This window comes from Lathyrus oleraceus, chromosome 1, assembly GCF_024323335.1.
Source record: "Lathyrus oleraceus cultivar Zhongwan6 chromosome 1, CAAS_Psat_ZW6_1.0, whole genome shotgun sequence".
Taxonomy (NCBI): Eukaryota; Viridiplantae; Streptophyta; class Magnoliopsida; order Fabales; family Fabaceae; genus Lathyrus; species Lathyrus oleraceus.
Window position 1 is genome coordinate 359,700,156 of NC_066579.1, and position 18,904 is coordinate 359,719,059.

Genomic DNA, 18,904 nt, shown 5'->3' on the forward strand with positions numbered 1-18,904 from the left:
AAGAATAAAACTTGATGATAAAAGAGAGAAAATGATACTTGTAGGATATCACTGACCAGGTGGCTACAAGCTTTATGATGTGGTAAGTAATAAAACTATGATCATTAGAGATGTGATTTTTGATGAAATGAAAAACTATCAACATGTGATATTCAAATACAAGCTTGATGTAGTCAAATACACAAACCTGCTATAATACAAGAAATGATTGGAAAAAGACAACCACAGGAAGAGATCAGAAGGAAGGAAATGTGAGGAGATCAACAAGGAAAAGAAGCATGCACGCTAGACTACAAGATTGTGAGGTATTTCTTGATAATGAAGTAACTGATAGTGGTGATCTTGTCCATTTTGTACATATTGTTGAATCTGAGCCTATGACGTCAGAGGAAGCATTAAGTGATCCAAAATGGATATGTGTAATAAAAGAATCGATGGAGTCAATTGAGAAGAACGAGACATGAACATGGTTTGATATACCTCAAAGGAAGAATGTACTTGATGTGAAGTGGGTGTTCAAAGTCAAGACAAATACCAAATGTGAAATGATCAAGCACAAGGCTAGATTAGTGGCAAATGGATCTTTGCAAAGAGAAGGCGTGGATTTTGAGGAAATGTTTGCACATGTGGAAATGATTAAGACCATTAGACTGGTTGTTGCAGTTCCAAATATCATCAATTGGTCCATATATCTAATGGATGTCAAATCATCATTCTTGGATGACCCATAAAAAGACGAAGTGTATGGAGCACAAGCTCCTAGTTTTGTTGTCAAAGGTCAAGAATAAAAAATCCACAAATTGAGGAAAGCCTTGTATGACCTTAAGCATGCACCTAAGGCATGGAACAAGAGGATTGATGGATTTGTAAAGACATAGGCTTCAACAAGTGTGTATCTGAACATGGAGTGTATATTAGAAAAATGAAAACAAATGAGTGGACATCCTTTATCTTTATATTGATGACCTTCTTATCACAGGAAATAATTAAGATTATATTTGAGGGTTTATGAGTGATTTAATGAAAGAGTTTGAAATTACAGATCTTTGCCACATTACATACTTCCTTTGCATTTAATTTTAAGAGATATGCTAAGGGTTGCTTATGCATCAAAAGGGGCATGCTCTTGAAATTCTGAAGAAGTTTGAGGTGGAACGTTGCAATCCTTCCACACATCCTGCATAACCAAGGCAACAACTATTAAAAGAAGAGAATGAGAAATGGGCTGATCCAACACAATATAGAAGGCTGACTGGATCATTGAGATACTTGAGCATATTTAGCATATAGTGTGAGAATTATGAGTAGGTTTATAAAGAAACCAAACGTGTCTCACTTGGCTGCAACCAAAAGGATCCTTAGGTACATCAAAGAATCAATGGACTGTTTCAAACACATGATCAGGAAAAAAGTTGTGAGTTATTTGGATACACTGGCTTTGATTAATGTGGTGACAAGGATGATTGAAAATCAACAGAAAGGTACATCTTTCTACACGAAGAAGCACCAATCTCTTGGGGCTCAAGAAAAGAAACACTTGTGGCATTATCGCCATGTGAAGTTGAGTACATTGCATCATCTTTGTGGGCTTGTTAAGTTGTGTGGTTGATGAATTTGCTATAAGAACTCTACAATGATAAATGTGATGAGGTGCTTATGTTTCTTGTTCCAAATTTTTTTTCCGATGATCTTCCTTCTATATTTATCCCAAACAAATAATATACTAGTATCAGTTTTAATTTGATTTGGTAAAAAAATTAGAATTTGGTAAAAAAATTAGAACGGAGTCAAGTCCAACAAATAATCAATCTATTTTATCTCTATATAATCTAAATACATTGATTATTTATAATACCTAAAAAGTGAAAAGAAATTATAATGAAGATCAGAGGAATACTAATCTGTACTAATATGAGAGAGAGAAAAAAAGATACAGCTAGATATGTGCATATTTTACAAATGATTCTGTCAACCTAACATATCTAAGGTATGAATAACCTGATTTATATATGTGCCAAAATCATGCAGCACACATAACCCCACCCTCTACCAAAATTAAATATTACAAAGTACAAAAAAATAAAAAAAGCTATGATTCTCATCAAGGTTTAGAATTTAGATCATCCAGCTATGCATGCAGTCCATCATAACTATTTTATAATTTTAATTATTGTTAAAGATTCTTTGTCCTGGTGATAGAATCATTCTAGGATCAAACTGATATTTTCTTTGTACAAAACTTTTCCATTTTTTAGGTCCAAAATGGTTTCTCCACTCTTCCTGTGTGCTGTAGTGGGGAAGATATAACTTATACTTAATTTCAGCATCATTGCAAAATTTCAAAATTTCGATGTTTTGAGCATCAAAGGCTTTCCAATTATCAAATCTACTTGAGTGCAAGAATCCAACAGCATAAAAGATTTCATCCTCATCATCTGGTATTGTTGCTGACATCTTATTGTCCCACCTGAAAAAAAAATGATTAGTTAATTAATGAATTGATTCATCTTAATTAACTAGCTTTTAGTTTAATTAATTAGTTTTAGGTTAATTAAAAGCTTACTTGTTTCTATTCATTGGATAGACCAAGACAGGTCCTGTGGTGATGTTTCTTTTTTGAATTATGTTCTTGAAAACACCTGAGTTAAAATCCATGATTCTTGATTTTGGTATGAACATGTTAAGCCATGGATGAGGAACATCCCATAGTCCTTGTGATTGAAGCTTCAACTCTCCACTTCTAACTCTATTCAAGAACTCAACAAATGATACATTCTTTTGATAATAAAATCCAGGGATATAGTCTAGTCCTTGGACCAAAGTTTGAATTTCCTACACAAATATGAAAAAGAAAATTAATTACCTCAATAAACAGTCAACATAAAATCTCGATAAATGAATTCAGTTGATAGCAACATAGATATTTAACCGTACAGATTCGAATAATCAACACTCCATTTATTTTTAAAGGGTAAAACTATGATTATTAAATTTTTAAAAAATAATAAGTTTATTCGAGATGAGATGGACATAATTCAAAATCAAAATATATTTTGTTTTAAAAATTAAACTCGTATTGTATTTGAACGGTCGGATCTTGATCTAACGACTATAGATATTTTGATTGCTTGAATGCACATTTACGCAATCATATATTTGTAATAATTTATTATTTTAAAAATTAAATTTATATACATTCGAACGATTTAATCTCATAAATATTTTGACAGTGTGAATGTGGCATTTGCTTTTCATAAAATATATATATGTAAAAAAAAGGTAATAATTAGAAATAAAATGTACCTTATTGATGGTGTTTTCAGAATGGTGATCATAATATTTGGCAAATTCCAAACAATAGAGGACCCTATGTTGAGTAACTAGGGAAAGTATCCTCTGATGGTCGGTTAAAGGGAAGAAAGAAGATCTCCAATTATTTATGGGTCCTTGATGCATCAATACCATCCCTTCCAAATAATCCAACTTACTATTTTTCCTTAAAATTAAACTTTCTTGATCTTTAGTAAAAACTGAAAAATCACTATACAAAAGTCTAATCCATTTAACCTGCATGCCAATAAAAAAAATCACCGTTAATTACATATATAATAAATTCAGATGTATTTCAATCAACTTTTTAGATTTTTTTTTGCTTTTAATTGATTCTAGAAGCATTATAGTGGAAACAAAAACATAGTCATGCACATGTAAAGAATACAAAATAAAGGACAACGAGGACAAAGGTAATTATATGGCCCTTTTTATTGGCACAATCACTTATAAGGCCTCATCTCTACAGTCACAATCATTATAAAAGTACTTCTCAAAATTTTCTCCTTTTTTCAAAACAACTATTTAATTGTTTTCAATCTTATGAATCTCACATTATCTATATACATGTGGCTATAACTAAATTGTCTCATATTTAATTTTGTATTTTTTGTTCTTGGATGATGAGTAAAATACTACACTACAAGGACAATTATTAGATGCTCTTGTAAAGTTTGATATTGATGTATGGTTGAACAATTAATGACACAACATGAAGAATTGGGATTCTTATGAATGGTTGTAAAAGTGTACTTACCCTCTTTGGTGCTGCCTCAAGAGCAATTCTTGCCTTTGTTATTATTCCGAATTGTCCTAAACCCCCAAGGACACCATGAAATAATTCTGAGTTCTTCTGTTTAGAGCATCTTACAAATTCTCCTTTTCCTGAAAACAAAGTACCATACAATAAAACATGATTAAGTAGAAATTAATTATTTGACTAAAAAATATTTTATCAATATGTATCATCGTATGGTCATGTGTCTTGAATATGAAATCTTTATACATATATGTCTTGAATATGTATTAGATTTTTTTGCGTTAAATTATGACAAAATATTTAAATATTTAATTTAAGAATATTTTAACAGTGATAAATTTTTTATAATGTTCTATTTAAATAGGATTCAACTTTGAAAAACTTTATATCATATAAAAATATGTCTCAAAGACAAAGTCTTAATTTTATATATATATATATATATATATATATATATATATATATATATATATATATATATATATATATATATATATATATATATATATATATATATATAAATTTATATCACAGAATAATATATAATAAACAATAAAATATTTGCATGCATACATATTCTTTAATAAACACATGGGTAAAATTCAAAATAGTTATTATTTTAATTAAAGTCATTATAGTGAAGGAATTGACCTAGGTAGACTTGGACCAAACAATGTATAAAATCAAAAGTCTATAAAAGAAAAAGAAAAAATAGGAGTAGACTATGTCGACAATGTGAACTGAGTCTATAGTTTAGAATTTTTCAAAAACATGACCTGGTGGAAATAACTTATTAACTTATCCAAAATATCCGAACAAGAGTCTCTTAACCACCACGAAATTTGGTAGTAATAGTATATAGAGGAGTAATACTATTCTAAAAGAAGAAGGAAAAAAAATCCAAAAAACATTAAGAAATTTTATAATAAAAAATAAAAAAAATAGTTCAGTGATGGAATCTAATGAAAACCTTTATGATACTAAAACTAAAATAGATTATATGCTTAAAGCTTAACATATGTCTTTTTATAAAAAGAAGCTAGAAAAGTTTTCCTTTATATGTCACTGTGCATTGTAAAGCCAAAATGCACATGGAAGTTCGTTATTTTCTCCGTTTCTATCTGTTTTTTTTTATCTAGAATCAAATGGATCGTGACACAACTGGTCCAACCAATATAATTTACAAAGCAATTTAAATCAATCTAACATATAACAAACCGTCCGCGTTACCGTCTCATAAAGTTTTTGCAATTGCGATCGGTACATATAACAGTATTGATATAGACACCTTATGAAACCATTTCTTCGCCTTTTTCACCATACCAGTTTTAAAACCTAAAACATATCCTTGGATATGAACCCTAATCTCAATAAAGTATAATATAAAACCAACTTTAAAAAATAACTAAATTAAAATAAAATATATTTAGATGGTCTCTAAATCCTAATTCAACTGGAAAAATCGATATTATTAGGTTGAACATCAATATGAGTTTTTCAACCCTGAATCTTACGGTTATGTGTATGAGTTTCTAACCAATAAAACAACATTTAAATTTAGAAGAAAATGATGATATAGATATATATATATATATACATACCAGTAACAACATCCAATTGATGAACAGAAGAAATTTGAGGTCCATAACGAAACGTTTGTCCACTAATTCCAGCGTTAGAGAGTGTTCCTCCAACAGTTAAGTAAAGATAATCAGTCCAAGAAACAGGTGCAAGTCCATATTCAAGTGTTTCATATAAAACATCAATCCACAGTTGTTCCCCACCAACATCAACATAGTATCCAACCTTAGAATCTCCAAAAACCTTAATCCCCTCATTAACATTTTTCATTTTTATATTATTCTTAACCCCTTCACGATCTCGTTCTCTTAATCCTTTCATGTCAACGACTACGCCGTCACGAGCCATGGCTTGTCCGCGCGTGGAATGGCCCTGTCCTCTTGCCGCTATACGAAACGGGACAGAACTGTTGAACGACAGCTTAACGAGGGTTGCTATGTCGTTCACCGTCGTAGGACGAAACACCGCTGCGGGGAAATCGTGTACGAGGTTGCCGTAGTCGGTTGAAGCTTCTTCAAGGGCTTTTGGGTCGTTTATGAGTTTTTCTGATAGGTTGTTGTTTGTGGATAACTCTGTTGGTAGTGAGGATTTCCATTGCTCGGTTTTTCCAACGGTGGATATTAAACGTGGTATGGTTATTATTAAGAGAATGAAGTATATTGGAAAAGGGTAACTCATAGCCATGTTTTTGGTTTGGTTTTGTGATGAAGTGATGTGGTTTTGTGTAGTGTTTGTGGGAGAAGGGGAAAGAGGGAGGGGCTATAAATAGAATAGAAGAGGACTTTGCATGATAAAAGATGGTAATAGGTGTGTGTTTCAGAGAGAGAAGAATCTTTTGTCTTTTAGGTTTAATAATTGAAAATTGCTGACTTTATAATAACTTGCAGGGAGAAAAGATTTCATGACAGTTGTTAATTCAAAGTATAAACATTATTTTTTTATATATATTGTACACTTTTTCAATGAGATTTTATACAACCAACCCAAAATATAAACATTCTTTTAACATGTTTTAAAACTCTATTGAATAAACTATGAAACTTCAGAGAGTAAATATTACAAGGTTTTTTTATGTTTATTAGTATTTGTTCATTGTTATTCAAATAAATGGCGAGTCACTATTTATACACACCATAGAGTTGGTTACACACTTTTAACTTTTTTAACAAATCTAATGAGCTCTAAGTAACTCTACCAAAACATAACCGTTACACTATTTTGTTTGCTATAATACTCTCCCACAAATTCATTGTTGTGCGAGAGAAACAACCTTGAGTTTGGACATTGATTTTTTTTTTAAATAATCGATAAAGGTTTTGTGAGAGTATCTTCAATATAAATTGAACTAAATACATGTTAGAAGTGGAGTTTGCTTGCAATCTTTTCCGTATAAAGTGAATATCAAATTCAATATATTTGATTCTAGTATTGACTTATGTGACAACATTGTTGCACTTAGATTATCACACATCAAAGTTGAAGATAGATAGTTGATGTGTAATTTAAATAAGAGTGACTTAAGCCATATATCAGTTTAGAAGTGATGCGTGTTAGAGTTTGATATTCAACCTTAGCGTTTGATCTAGTCATGAGTGGTTGTTTCTTTGAATTCCAAGAAATTAGATTCTGATTAAAGTAAACACATGAACCTGACATTGATCTTCTATCATTCGGATCACTTGTCCAATATGAATCACTATAACCTCTTTAAAAATAATTTCTGAAGTGAATTTACAAGAGAGAGCATTAGACCATATGTTGGAGTGCCACTTATGTATCTTCGAATCCTTTTAACTACACTTCAACGAGTTTCAAGTGGATTGACCATAAACTATCCGACCTTATTTACACATTAGGCAATATCGGATTGAGATAGTGTAACATATTGTAGAGCTCTGTACAATGTAGGATATCGCATTATGTCAATTTCATGCTTGTTAAATTTGCAATGATTGGACATACGAATGTTGACACCATTAACACTAACCATTTTAACTTTGGATAATATATCTTTTATATGCTTTGTTTTTGTATGAAGCATTTAGTCATTTGGTTGATAGTGCACCTAAATACCAAAAAAATATTTAGGTATTCCCAACCTTTTCAATGCAAACTTATCATAGAGTTTGATGATCAAATCATGAATCAGTTTGGAAGATAAACCAGTTAAGAGGATATCATCAACATAAACAAGAACATGTAGTGTGATATCTTAATACTTGTAGTAAAAAAAGTGAATGATCAGACTTATTAGATGAGAAGTCAAACTGAAGTAGAACTTGATGTAGCTTCTCATATCATATCTTTGGGGTTTGCTTTAGACCATACAATGTCTTCTTTAACTTGCACATTTGAGCTGAGTTGGAATTGACAAAATCAAGTGCTTGTTGCGTATAGACTTATTCTTGAAGTTCATCATTCAAGAAAGCATTATTGATGTCTATCTCTTGAACTTTCCACTTGTATGTGAAGGCTAGACACAAGATGCCTCTAATGGTGGTAGATTTCACAACAGTTGGGAAGGTTTCATGAAAATCAAAACCTTGTTGTTGGTGAAAGCCCTTGGCCACAAGAGTCGCCTTATTCTTGTTTATACTTCCATTTGGATTTTCTTTGTCTTGAAAGTCCATTTGTATCAAATAGATTTTCTATTAGGAGGTATGTTTCTAAGAGGTAAAATGCAATTTTGTATAAGTGAATTGTGCACAACTTTCATTACTTCAAACCATTTTAGTTGATATTGACTTATATACTATAATCATACATAAATTATGGGTTGAAAGAGATGTTTTTTCATTTCTTGTTAACATTAATTATAAAAAATTGCAACTTTTTGGTTCACAATGTCATAACATTCGTCATAGTTTTTCTTCTTCTAAATTTGTTAAAGTTGATCAAGAGAAAGTTGGAATTAAATATATGTGTGTTTAAAAGGATGAATTTAAGAAAGGAATCAATTAAATGTGTAAGAGATAATGTTACTAAAACATGTGTCGGTAATTGTAACACCCCAAATTTATTTTAATAATGTTAATATATTTTACTATTATTTTTAATTAATTATTTGGAACTTTCGATGTGTTTATTTAAATTATTTTGGTCGGTTGGACATTGCCAAGAAGTTGAGAGAAGTGAGAAAGTTAATCAATCGGGAATTAATTTGAATTAATAGTTATTGAAAGTGTGAGAATTAATTAAGTAAGTATTAGAAATAATATTGGAATTGAAGACCTATTCATTTAATTATTATTTTTAATTACTAAGTAATAGAAAATAGTTGAATTTGAAGAGTTTTAAAGAAAATAACTATAAATAAGAAAATATATCGGTAATTAGGGGTGCGGTGAGTAAGAAGGGGTGTGGTGAGGTATGAATATAAAATAAAAATAAATTAGGTTAAATTGTGGGAGATAAAGAATGTTGAAAAAGTCAAAAACGTGAAAGAGGCAAAATTTGGAAAAGAGGAAAACTAGAAGAGCAAGGGTTCGAAAAAGAAGATCACCATTATTAGAGCATGTTCTTGCAGAATATATGAGGTAAAGAGGAAGAGGAATTGGTTCACTTATGGGTGTTTTAATTACATAGAGGATGGAGAGGGATCTTTACCCTCTTCTTCTTCCATATCCTTTCCCCTATTAATGTAGTTTTGTTGAGTTTTTGGATTTAGAGATGATTGTGTAAACCTCTCTCTATCGATGTAGGATAATTATTGTTGTTTGATATTAATTTTATGCTTAATTATGTGATTAATTCGTATGCAATCCTATGTAAAAATTCTGAGTTATGTGTTCTTGATGTTGTGCATAAAAATGATAAACATGTTAATAGAGTGATGATTAAATGATGTTAGGATATATAATATGTGTTTATGCTCTTATAATTGTTAAATAATTATTGTATGTCAAATTTTGAGCATGTTGGATTTTACGGAATCGAAATCGGTGGACCGGAAGTCCTTTTGTGATAAAAACTGCAGAATTTTGCAGTTTGCGTCGGTGACTAGCGTTACCATGGTGACGGTCCAACCGTCATTGCGTCGAATGAGCTGACGAGCGTCAGTTGGGTGATGGTCCAACTGTCACTAATTCGGGATGATTTTAATCAGAGAATATTTTTGCATAACTTGAGTTTCGTGACTCCAATTGAGGCGCAAGTTGAAGCGTTGGAAAGATAACGCGTAGTACTACCTCGTGGTAAGGTCCTAAGAGGTTAATAATGTATACAAGTACATGAATATATTGTGTTACTTGTTGTTAAATTCTAATTGATGGTTGATAACGATGAAAATATTTTATTTTGATTATTGTTATTGATTGAGTTAATGATTACCCCAGAAGAAAGGACGTTGACATTGATGTTGAGATAATTATTGATGAGAAATGATATAAATTTTATTTTTATGTCGAGATTTAATAATTGATTATGTTTGAGGTGTTTGGTTCAAAGATGGAACCGTTAGTGTGACCTTATATTGATATTAATTTTATTATGTTGAGTTCGGTTCAGAGATGGAACCCATGTTGAGTTTCAGATATGGACGTAGTGGTGAGTCTTCAAGTATTGTGTATGTAGAATTCATGCATCATGTAAAGAGGTGATAGATGGGGGATTCGTTTCGTTGATGATTCTTAATCTAGAGATGTGGTTAGTGATGAGTCCTAATTCAGAGATGGAATCAGTGACGAGTTTATGGTTTATATATGTAACCATTGATGATCTAAAGGTTTTGAGATGGAACCCGTGGATGAATTCAGTAACATAACTCTGAAACTTACAAATCTTAGCACCACATCCATCGGAGTAGAGTCGAGGTGTCTATTTCATACATGATATTATATGGTGATTGATTGACGACTTATTGAATTATGTTGTGTATCTATCTTTGTTGTATTTTACTCTACTAACATGATTTGAATGCATTCTCACCCCTGTTTGTTATTGTGTGGCTGTTTATGTCGTTGTTACGGATACTCAAATATAATAGCCTTAATGCCGTGCATGTTGGAGGATGGTTGAGATGGATATCTCTGCTTCTTTATTTATGCGTTTATTTAGTTTACGAGAATAATGCTCTGATAGAGTAACATTGGGAAGAGATTTGTTATGTCTATCTTAGCGAGTTATTCTTAATTGCATTTTCAATTATTTCAAAGTTAATTCCTTTTGAGAACAAAAAAAGTTTTAATTGCTTAAATGTTTAAAGTTTCGCTGCGATGTTTCCTAAACTTTGAAAAGGATGTTTGATTGAGAAGTATATGTGCAACCCTAATGGTGATGTTTATGCATGTATATTCGTTGTTCTCTTTTAAATTAAGAGTCAGGGTTTCAGGCTATTACAAGTTGGTATGAGAGCAGGTTGGTTCATTTGGCCTAGATTTTGTGAATTTGTTTATTTCCCTAACATACGACATGTGTGTTAACACTGTTGATGCTTATTTTTCTTTCCTAAATGCTTGCCAGCAGGAGCAAGATTGAAATAAGTAGGGGAGGCATGACTGCTTCTATGAGATGTTTCAAGTGTAAAGGGTTAGGTCAGCGTGCCGCTGATTTCAGAGTGTAAGTTTTTGGATAAGGTTTTGGTGTTTTCCAAACCCGAAGAGAGAACAGATTTAAGATTCATGTTCGTCAGATATGTTAAGATATCTTTGAGGGAGGACGATTAGGTACTCGTGATGTTCTCTTATTTTGAGAGTAGAGAGCAATATTGGGGCTAGTGATATGCATGTTGTGTGTGAGTTCCCTTATGTGTTTCCTGAGGATATTAATGATTTTCCTATGGAGCACACATTTGAGTTCACCATAGATTTAGTATCTGGTACTAGACCTGTGTCGACGATATCGTATAGGATGTCTGCATCACAGTTGAGTGAGCTGAAGAAGCAGTTAGAAGATCTTCTAGAGAAGAAGTTTCTCAGACCTAGTGTGTCGTCATCGGTTAAGAAGAAAGATGGTAGTATGAGATTATTTGTTGATTACCGATAGTTAAATAAGGTTACAATCAAGAATAACTATCATCTTCCTAGGATCGATGACCTTTTAGATCAGTTGGTTGGTGCTCGTGTATTCAACAAGCTTGATTTAAGATTAGATTGTCATCACATTCTAGTAAAGTAAGAAGATATTCTGAAGACTGTATTTAGGACTCGATACGGTCACTATAAGTACTCGCTTATTTCATTTGGTGTGTCTAATGCGACATGTGTGTTCATGGAGTATATGAATAGAATCCTCCATACTTACATGGATCAATTCATCGTGGTTTTCATATATGACATCTTGGTGTATTCTAAGTGAGATGAAGAGCATGCGGAACATCTGCAAGTTGTGTTACAAGTTTTATAGGAGAAGCAGTTGTATGCCAAGTTGTCCAAGTGTGAGTTTTGGTTGCGAGAAGTGATTTTCCTTGGTCATGTGATTTCCAGTTGTGATATGGCAGTTGATCCGTCTAAGGTAGATGCGATGTTGTAGTGAGAGACTCTGAAGTCAGTTATCAAGATCATAAGTTTTCTGGATTTGGCTGGTTACTTTAGAAGGTTTATATAGGGATTTTAGAAGTTGCATTTGCCTTTGAATAAATTGACTCGAAAGGATCAAGTTTATGTGTTAAATGCTCTGTGCGAAGAAAGTTTCCAAGAGTTGAAGAAGAAGTTGACATTGGTGCCAATTTGATTTTCCGAGATGCGAAGGAATATTTTATTGTGTATATACATATAAGATGGGCTTAGGTGGTGTGCTTATGTATAATGACCAGATTGTGGCTTATTCTTTGAGGCAGTTACAAATTTATGAGAGGAATTATCCTACCCATGATTTAGAGTTGACTGTTGTGGTGTTTATTCTTGAGATGTAGAGGCATTATCTATATGGTTTGAGGTTTGAGATTTTTAGTGATCACAAGAGTTTGAAGTACTTGTCTGATCATAAAGAGCTGGATATGAGGCAGAGAAGATGACTAGAATTTCTAAAGATTACGATTTTGAAGTGACTTACCATTCTGTCACTACTACAAATAATACATTTCATGATAAAGCTTTCACCTCACCCAACCAAACAACGAGGTAAAGTGTCAAGGCGCACCATGTTTTATATTTTTTTAATAAATACCACATATTCCCTCGATTTCAAAATATAGCCGAGGGACAAAATAATTCAGGACATGTTTTGAATCCTAGCAACAAGGGTTTATATTTTTATTTCTTTAAGAGTGGTGTCTTTCTTTTTATTTTTAAATTAATGATCTATTCCTTCGGTTATATTTAATAAGCGAGGGATTAGACTATCAGATTATACTATAAAAGCACTTGTTAATCAGATTTTATCCAAAACCTAACTTATATGTAGTCGTTCCAATCTTGTACATATCATTCTTTGGGATGAATTGTAAGACAGAAAAAATCTTCAATATTCTTTTATCTAGAACAAAACATTTTTTATGCTCTTGCAATCCATCCCAGCATAATGGTGTTGTTGTTGTTGTTGTTGTATTTTTGGAATAATCCTCCTATGTTGGCAATCAAATAAAATATTGAAAAAATTATTACTTTCCTCGGTTGACAACACTGAGAAATTTATTCCTAAACACAATCATGGGAAAACATTTGCTCAAGATAATGAAATATCACTGGGATGGATTGCAAGTGCAGAAAAAAAATTCTCTAAGTAAGAATAGATATCTTATCAAAAACTTGAAAAAATTTGTTAGTCTATAAGAATCCATTGTTAAAATCTAGATTTGTTTAAACAATTTATTTTAATATTCTGTGTAAACAATGTAATTAAAAAAAAAACTTTTTTCCCTAAGTTTTTTATGGAAACCGAGAGGTATGTGGCACTTTGAGTTGAAACATATTTTATTGTAATTTTTATCTAAAAGAAAACATATTTTACCTCGATTTTGAGTAATAATTAAGGTAAAATAGAAGCATTTTTATTCAGTTTCTTCACCGCCCTTAAGCAAATATTTATCGTTCATTTAATGAGTATCAACGCTCAACCCACTATCATTAGTGATCCGTGTGAAACCTAAAGCCCTCATTATAAAACATTTTGAACATTAAAATTTGATAATGAAACATTTGACATGAAAACTTTAAAAATTAAAAAAAACGTTTATTTTATTTGAAATTTTTTCTCTATGATGGATTGCAAAAGCAGAAAATTATTTGGGTTCAAGGTTTGTGTTATTAAATTATTATATAACTGAATATTTATTTTATTTATCTAACTTTTTTGTTTAGTTTTATATCATATATTTGATCTTCCTCAAGATCAATGAAACGAGAATCCCCAATATTTTCTCTTCCCTAAGATATCCATCATTTGTTCTTCATCGATAGTGATGACGATGAAGAACAAATATAATATTTTGTGTGAACAATGTAATATTTTGTTTAAACAATGTAGTTTGTAAATAAATTAATTTATTAATATTATGTGTAAATAATGTAATGAGCACTTTTTTAAAAAAATAATATATATTTCCCCTCGGTTTTGTTAATAAACCGAGAGGTATATGGTGTTAATTTTGAAAATATAAAAAAGCTATTGTTGGGGATCGAACCAATGGTCATTTAAGCTATCCCCTCAGTTATTCTAAGACCGAGGGGTAAAGTGATAACTTTTCATAACGCTCTTCGTTGTCTCGCCTCTATAATGTTAAATCAACTTCGCATCTGAGGTTACATGTGTTTTTTGTAGTAGTGTGGTAAAGTTAATATGGTGGAAAATGCTTTGAGTATGAAGTCCTTGCATATGTCGACATTGATGGTTAGAGATATAGACTTGATTTAGCAGTTCAAAGATCTTAGCTTGGTGTGTGAGATGACATCGCAAAGTGTGATGTTGGATATGCTAAAACTGACTAGCAGTATTCTAGAAGAGATGAGAGAAGGCTAGAAATTGGATTTGGGATTGATTGACCGGTTGGTGTTTATCAACCTAGATAAATAAGTGGATTTCAAGGTTAATGATAATGGAGTTTTGAGATTCCGAGATAGAGTTTGTGTGCCATATTTTCCAGAGCTTACGAATAGAATTGTTGAAGAATGTCACATAAGTGGTTTGAGTATTCATCCTGGTGCTACTAAAATGTATCAAGATCTTAATAAGATATTTTAGTGGCCAGGTATGAAGAAAGACGTTACAAAGTTTGTGTATTCTTGTTTGACCTATCATAAGTCGAAGATTAAGCATTAGAAGTCGTATGGGTTGATGCAACCGCTGAGTATTCCTGAGTGGAAGTGGAATAATATTTCAATGGCTTTTGTTACAGGTTTGCCAACGACCACAAAGAGAGGTGATTCGATTTGGGTTATTATGGATAGATTGACTAAGTTGGCTCATTTTATTTAGATAAAGATCAGTTATCCATTGTAGAAGTTAGCAGAGATCTACACTAGTGGGATAGTGAGATTGCATGGGATTATGTCAAGTATTGTTTCAGATAGAGATATGATTAAGTTGAGATTGAGTTTTTCCTAACATCCCGTAATACACGGTCAGAAAAATAGGATTGTTCAATCGTTAGAAGATTTGTTGAGGGCTTGTGTTTTGGAGCAAGGAGGTGGTTGGGATAGTCATTTGCAACCGATTGGGTTTACTTATAACAATAATTTTCATTCTAGTATTGGAATTGATCCTTTTGAAGCTTTGTATGGTAGAAGGTGCATGACACTTTCGTGTTGGTATGAATCAAGAGAGAGTGTTGTACTTGAACCAGAGATAGTTCAACAGACTACTGAGAAGATCAAGATGATTCAAGAGAAGATGAAGACATCACATGACAGGTAGAAGAGTTATCATGATAAGAGGAGGAAAGCTATCGAGTTTCAAGTGGATCGTCATGTGTTTTTGAGAGTCACTCTAGTGACTGACGTTGGTCGTGCATTGAAGTCTCGGAAGCTTATGCCGCGTTTTATTGGGTCTTATCAGATTCTGCAGAAAGTTGGCAAAGTTGCCTACCGAGTTGCCTTACCACCATCTCTTTCAAACCCACATAATGTTTTTCATATGTCTCAGTTGAGGAGGTATATTCCTGATCCATCTCATATGATTCAAGTGGATGATATGCAAATGAAAGAGAACTTGACTGTTAAGGCATCGCCCTTGAGGGTAGAGGACCGAGAAGTGAAACACTTGAGAGGTAAAGATATCTCTTTGGTAAAGGTAGTGCGGGAAAAAACTGTTGGAGGAATCGTGATATATAAGTTGGAGAGTCAGATGAGAGAGTCTTATTCGATTATGTTTCTTTCAGGTAATTTTTGATGGCCAAAATCCTTTAAGTGGGGAAGAGTTATAACATCCTGGATTTATTTTAATATTTTTCTATTATTTTTAAATAATTATTTGTAACTTTCTATATGTTTATATGAGTATGTGTTTATTTATTTTATTTTGGTCAATTGGACGTTACCGAGAAGTCGAGAGAAGTGAGAAAGTTAGTCAACCGAGAATTAATTTGAATTAATAAAGTTATTTGGAATGTGAGAATTAATTAAGTCTTAGAAATAATATTTGAATCGAAGAATTATTATTATGTTTTTATTAGTGAGTAATAGAAAATAGTGGAATTTGAAGAGTTTTGAAGAAAATAATTAGAAATAAGAAAATAAAGTAATTAGGGGTGTGGTGAGTAAGAAGGGGTGACGTGAAACATGAATATAAAATAAAAAGAAATTATGTTAAATTGTGGAAGTTAGAGAAAGTTGGAAAAGTCATATACGTGAAAGAGGTAAAAGTTGGAAAAGAGATCAATTAGAAAAAGAACGGTTGGAAAAAGAGGATCATCAATTTTAGTGATTGCTGCTGTAGAAAATATGAGATAGGAGAGAAATTGGTTCACTTATGGCTCTTTTAATTGCATAGAGGATAGAGATGTGTCCTTACCCTTTTCTTCTTCTTTTTCCTTTCCCTTAGCCCTTCAAATCGATGTATGGTAATTGTTGTTGTTTGATGTTGATTTTATGATAAATCATGTGATAAAATTTGTATGCAATCATATGTAAAAGTTATGAGTTATGTGTTCTTGATGTTGTGGCTAGAAAGTGATGAACATGCCAATAGATTATTGATTAAATGGTGTTATAGAATTACTGTATGTTAAATTCTGAGCGTGTTGTCTTTTACAAAATCGAAATTGGATGTTCAAAAGTCCTCTTATGATAAAAAAAATGCAAAATTATGCATCTTGCAGCAATGGCGTGCATCACTTTTATGGAGGTCCAACCTTTATTGCATCGAACGAATTGATGGGCGTCAGCTGGGAGACAGTCCAATCGTCACTAATTCAAGTTAATTTTGTTCGGATAATGTTTTTGTCATAATTTAAATTTTGTGACTTCAATTGAGACACGATTTGAAGCATTGGAAAACTAACATGTAATACTCCTTTATGATAAGGTCCTAAGAGGTTAATAGTGAATGTGATAACTTGATTGTACTAGGCAATTTATTGTGTAACGCTAATTGATGATTAATGAGGATGAAAATATTTTATTTTCATTGTTGTGATTGATTGAATTAATAATTATTCTAGAAAAAAAAGATATTGATGTTGATGTTGAGATGGTTATTAATAAAAAATTATATAACTTTGATTCTTATGCCAACTTACCTCCTTGAGAATCTTTCTAGCAACAATTCTAAATTCACGAACCTCAAAGAAAACAATTAAAGTACTTTGAGTTGGTATTTTATTTTTCTAGTATTAAAAAAATGAGAGAAGAAATCTTTTACGTACTTGTGTACTAGAGAAAAAAGAGAAACTGATGATTGTACGTTGTGTAAAAAGAGAAATGGGTAAATGTCAAATTCAAAGATACGATCGAAACATATCATAGATTATATTTGGCCGTCTTTTTGAAACGTCATCAAGTATTTGTTGTGTGAAGCAATAAAATGATACACAAATATATTATTAGTTAATTATTAAGCAATGAAGCATTGGTGATTGTTTTCTAGGACTCTGTTTGTGTATATTTGTAACGTCACCGTCATCACAAGATTCACAGTAAACCAACCCTCACGTTAATTCCTTCTATTAATGGTTGTCGGTTTTTATACATTTCAAACAATTCGAAAATTGTCCACATTGGTTAATTTTATTTATGCATTCTGATTGATATGAGGCCTACGCAATTACAACTATCAAGTATTGTCTGATTTGTGTGGAAAACTCTCACGACTATGAGAAAATATTTGATTTGAGTGTGAAAACTCTCACGACTATGAGAAAATATTTGATTTGAGTGTGAAAACTCTCACGACTATGAGAAAATATTTGATTTGAGTGTGAAAACTCTCACGACTATGAGAAAATATTTGATTTGAGTGTGAAAACTTTCACCGAGATATTATTTGTTTTGAGTATGAAAATTTGCACAATTTTATCCTTTACGAAATGCATCTCATTTGAATTGAAATGTATGAATGTTATATATAAAATAATATTAAACTCGATTCAAAAACAATATGAAATTATTTAAGACTGTCAGAGACAATTGCTCTCAATTAAAACTAAGAGATACGGTACAATACATATTGAGTTCTCACATACAATACAAATATTATGTTTCTCTCAAATCCAAATCATTGAAGTTGTGAGGTACTATCTACTTTAAATTTGAAAACTCTCACGATTTTATACTCTAAAAAATGTTTCATTAAATTGAAATGTATTAGTATTATATATAAATTATCTTAATCTCAATTTTCAAACAATATAAGACTATTTTAATCTCTCAATCATTTTTATAACAAAATTAAAAACAATTTATTTATTTGAATCATCATGTTTCAATAAGAGTTTTTTATCCAATCACTCTGATATTTTTATATTAAAAAGTTAGAATTTACAATTAGAGGTTTAGATCTTAGAGCATTTTATTGAAAATAAATACTCTGTAGGTAGGTATCTATAGTAAAAATAAAGTTTTTGTATATAAAATTAATTTTAAATTAAATAATTTCAAAATGAATAAATATTAAAATATAATAAAATATTATATAATTAGATTATGTGCACTTACTATACAAAACATTAAAATATCATAATATTTATCATTTAAAAATTATTTTAAACTTGATTGCCGCAAATATTTACCATTTAAAAATAATTTAAAAATGGGTGTTTCAAAAATTCAATCCTTAACTTATGTAAAATTAAAAGATATCTTTTACTATCTCATTTAAATATTGATCGTTATTTATATTGATTAATCTTTACTAGAAAATTGA

The 18,904-nt window shown here is 31.2% G+C and overlaps 1 protein-coding gene across 1 annotated transcript; it reads right to left on the reverse strand.

Annotated features, from left to right (window-relative positions):
• Positions 1-1,879: 1,879 nt before the first annotated feature.
• On the reverse strand, positions 1,880-6,526 carry LOC127136512 (cytokinin dehydrogenase 3). The gene is made up of 5 exons (XM_051063062.1): positions 5,692-6,526; positions 4,088-4,215; positions 3,304-3,567; positions 2,564-2,832; positions 1,880-2,467 (listed from the first exon to the last, which is right to left on the reverse strand). The coding sequence occupies exons 1-5, from the start codon at positions 6,353-6,355 to the stop codon at positions 2,164-2,166; spliced, it is 1,629 nt and encodes a 542-aa protein (XP_050919019.1). The 5' UTR covers positions 6,356-6,526; the 3' UTR covers positions 1,880-2,163.
• Positions 6,527-18,904: the final 12,378 nt, after the last annotated feature.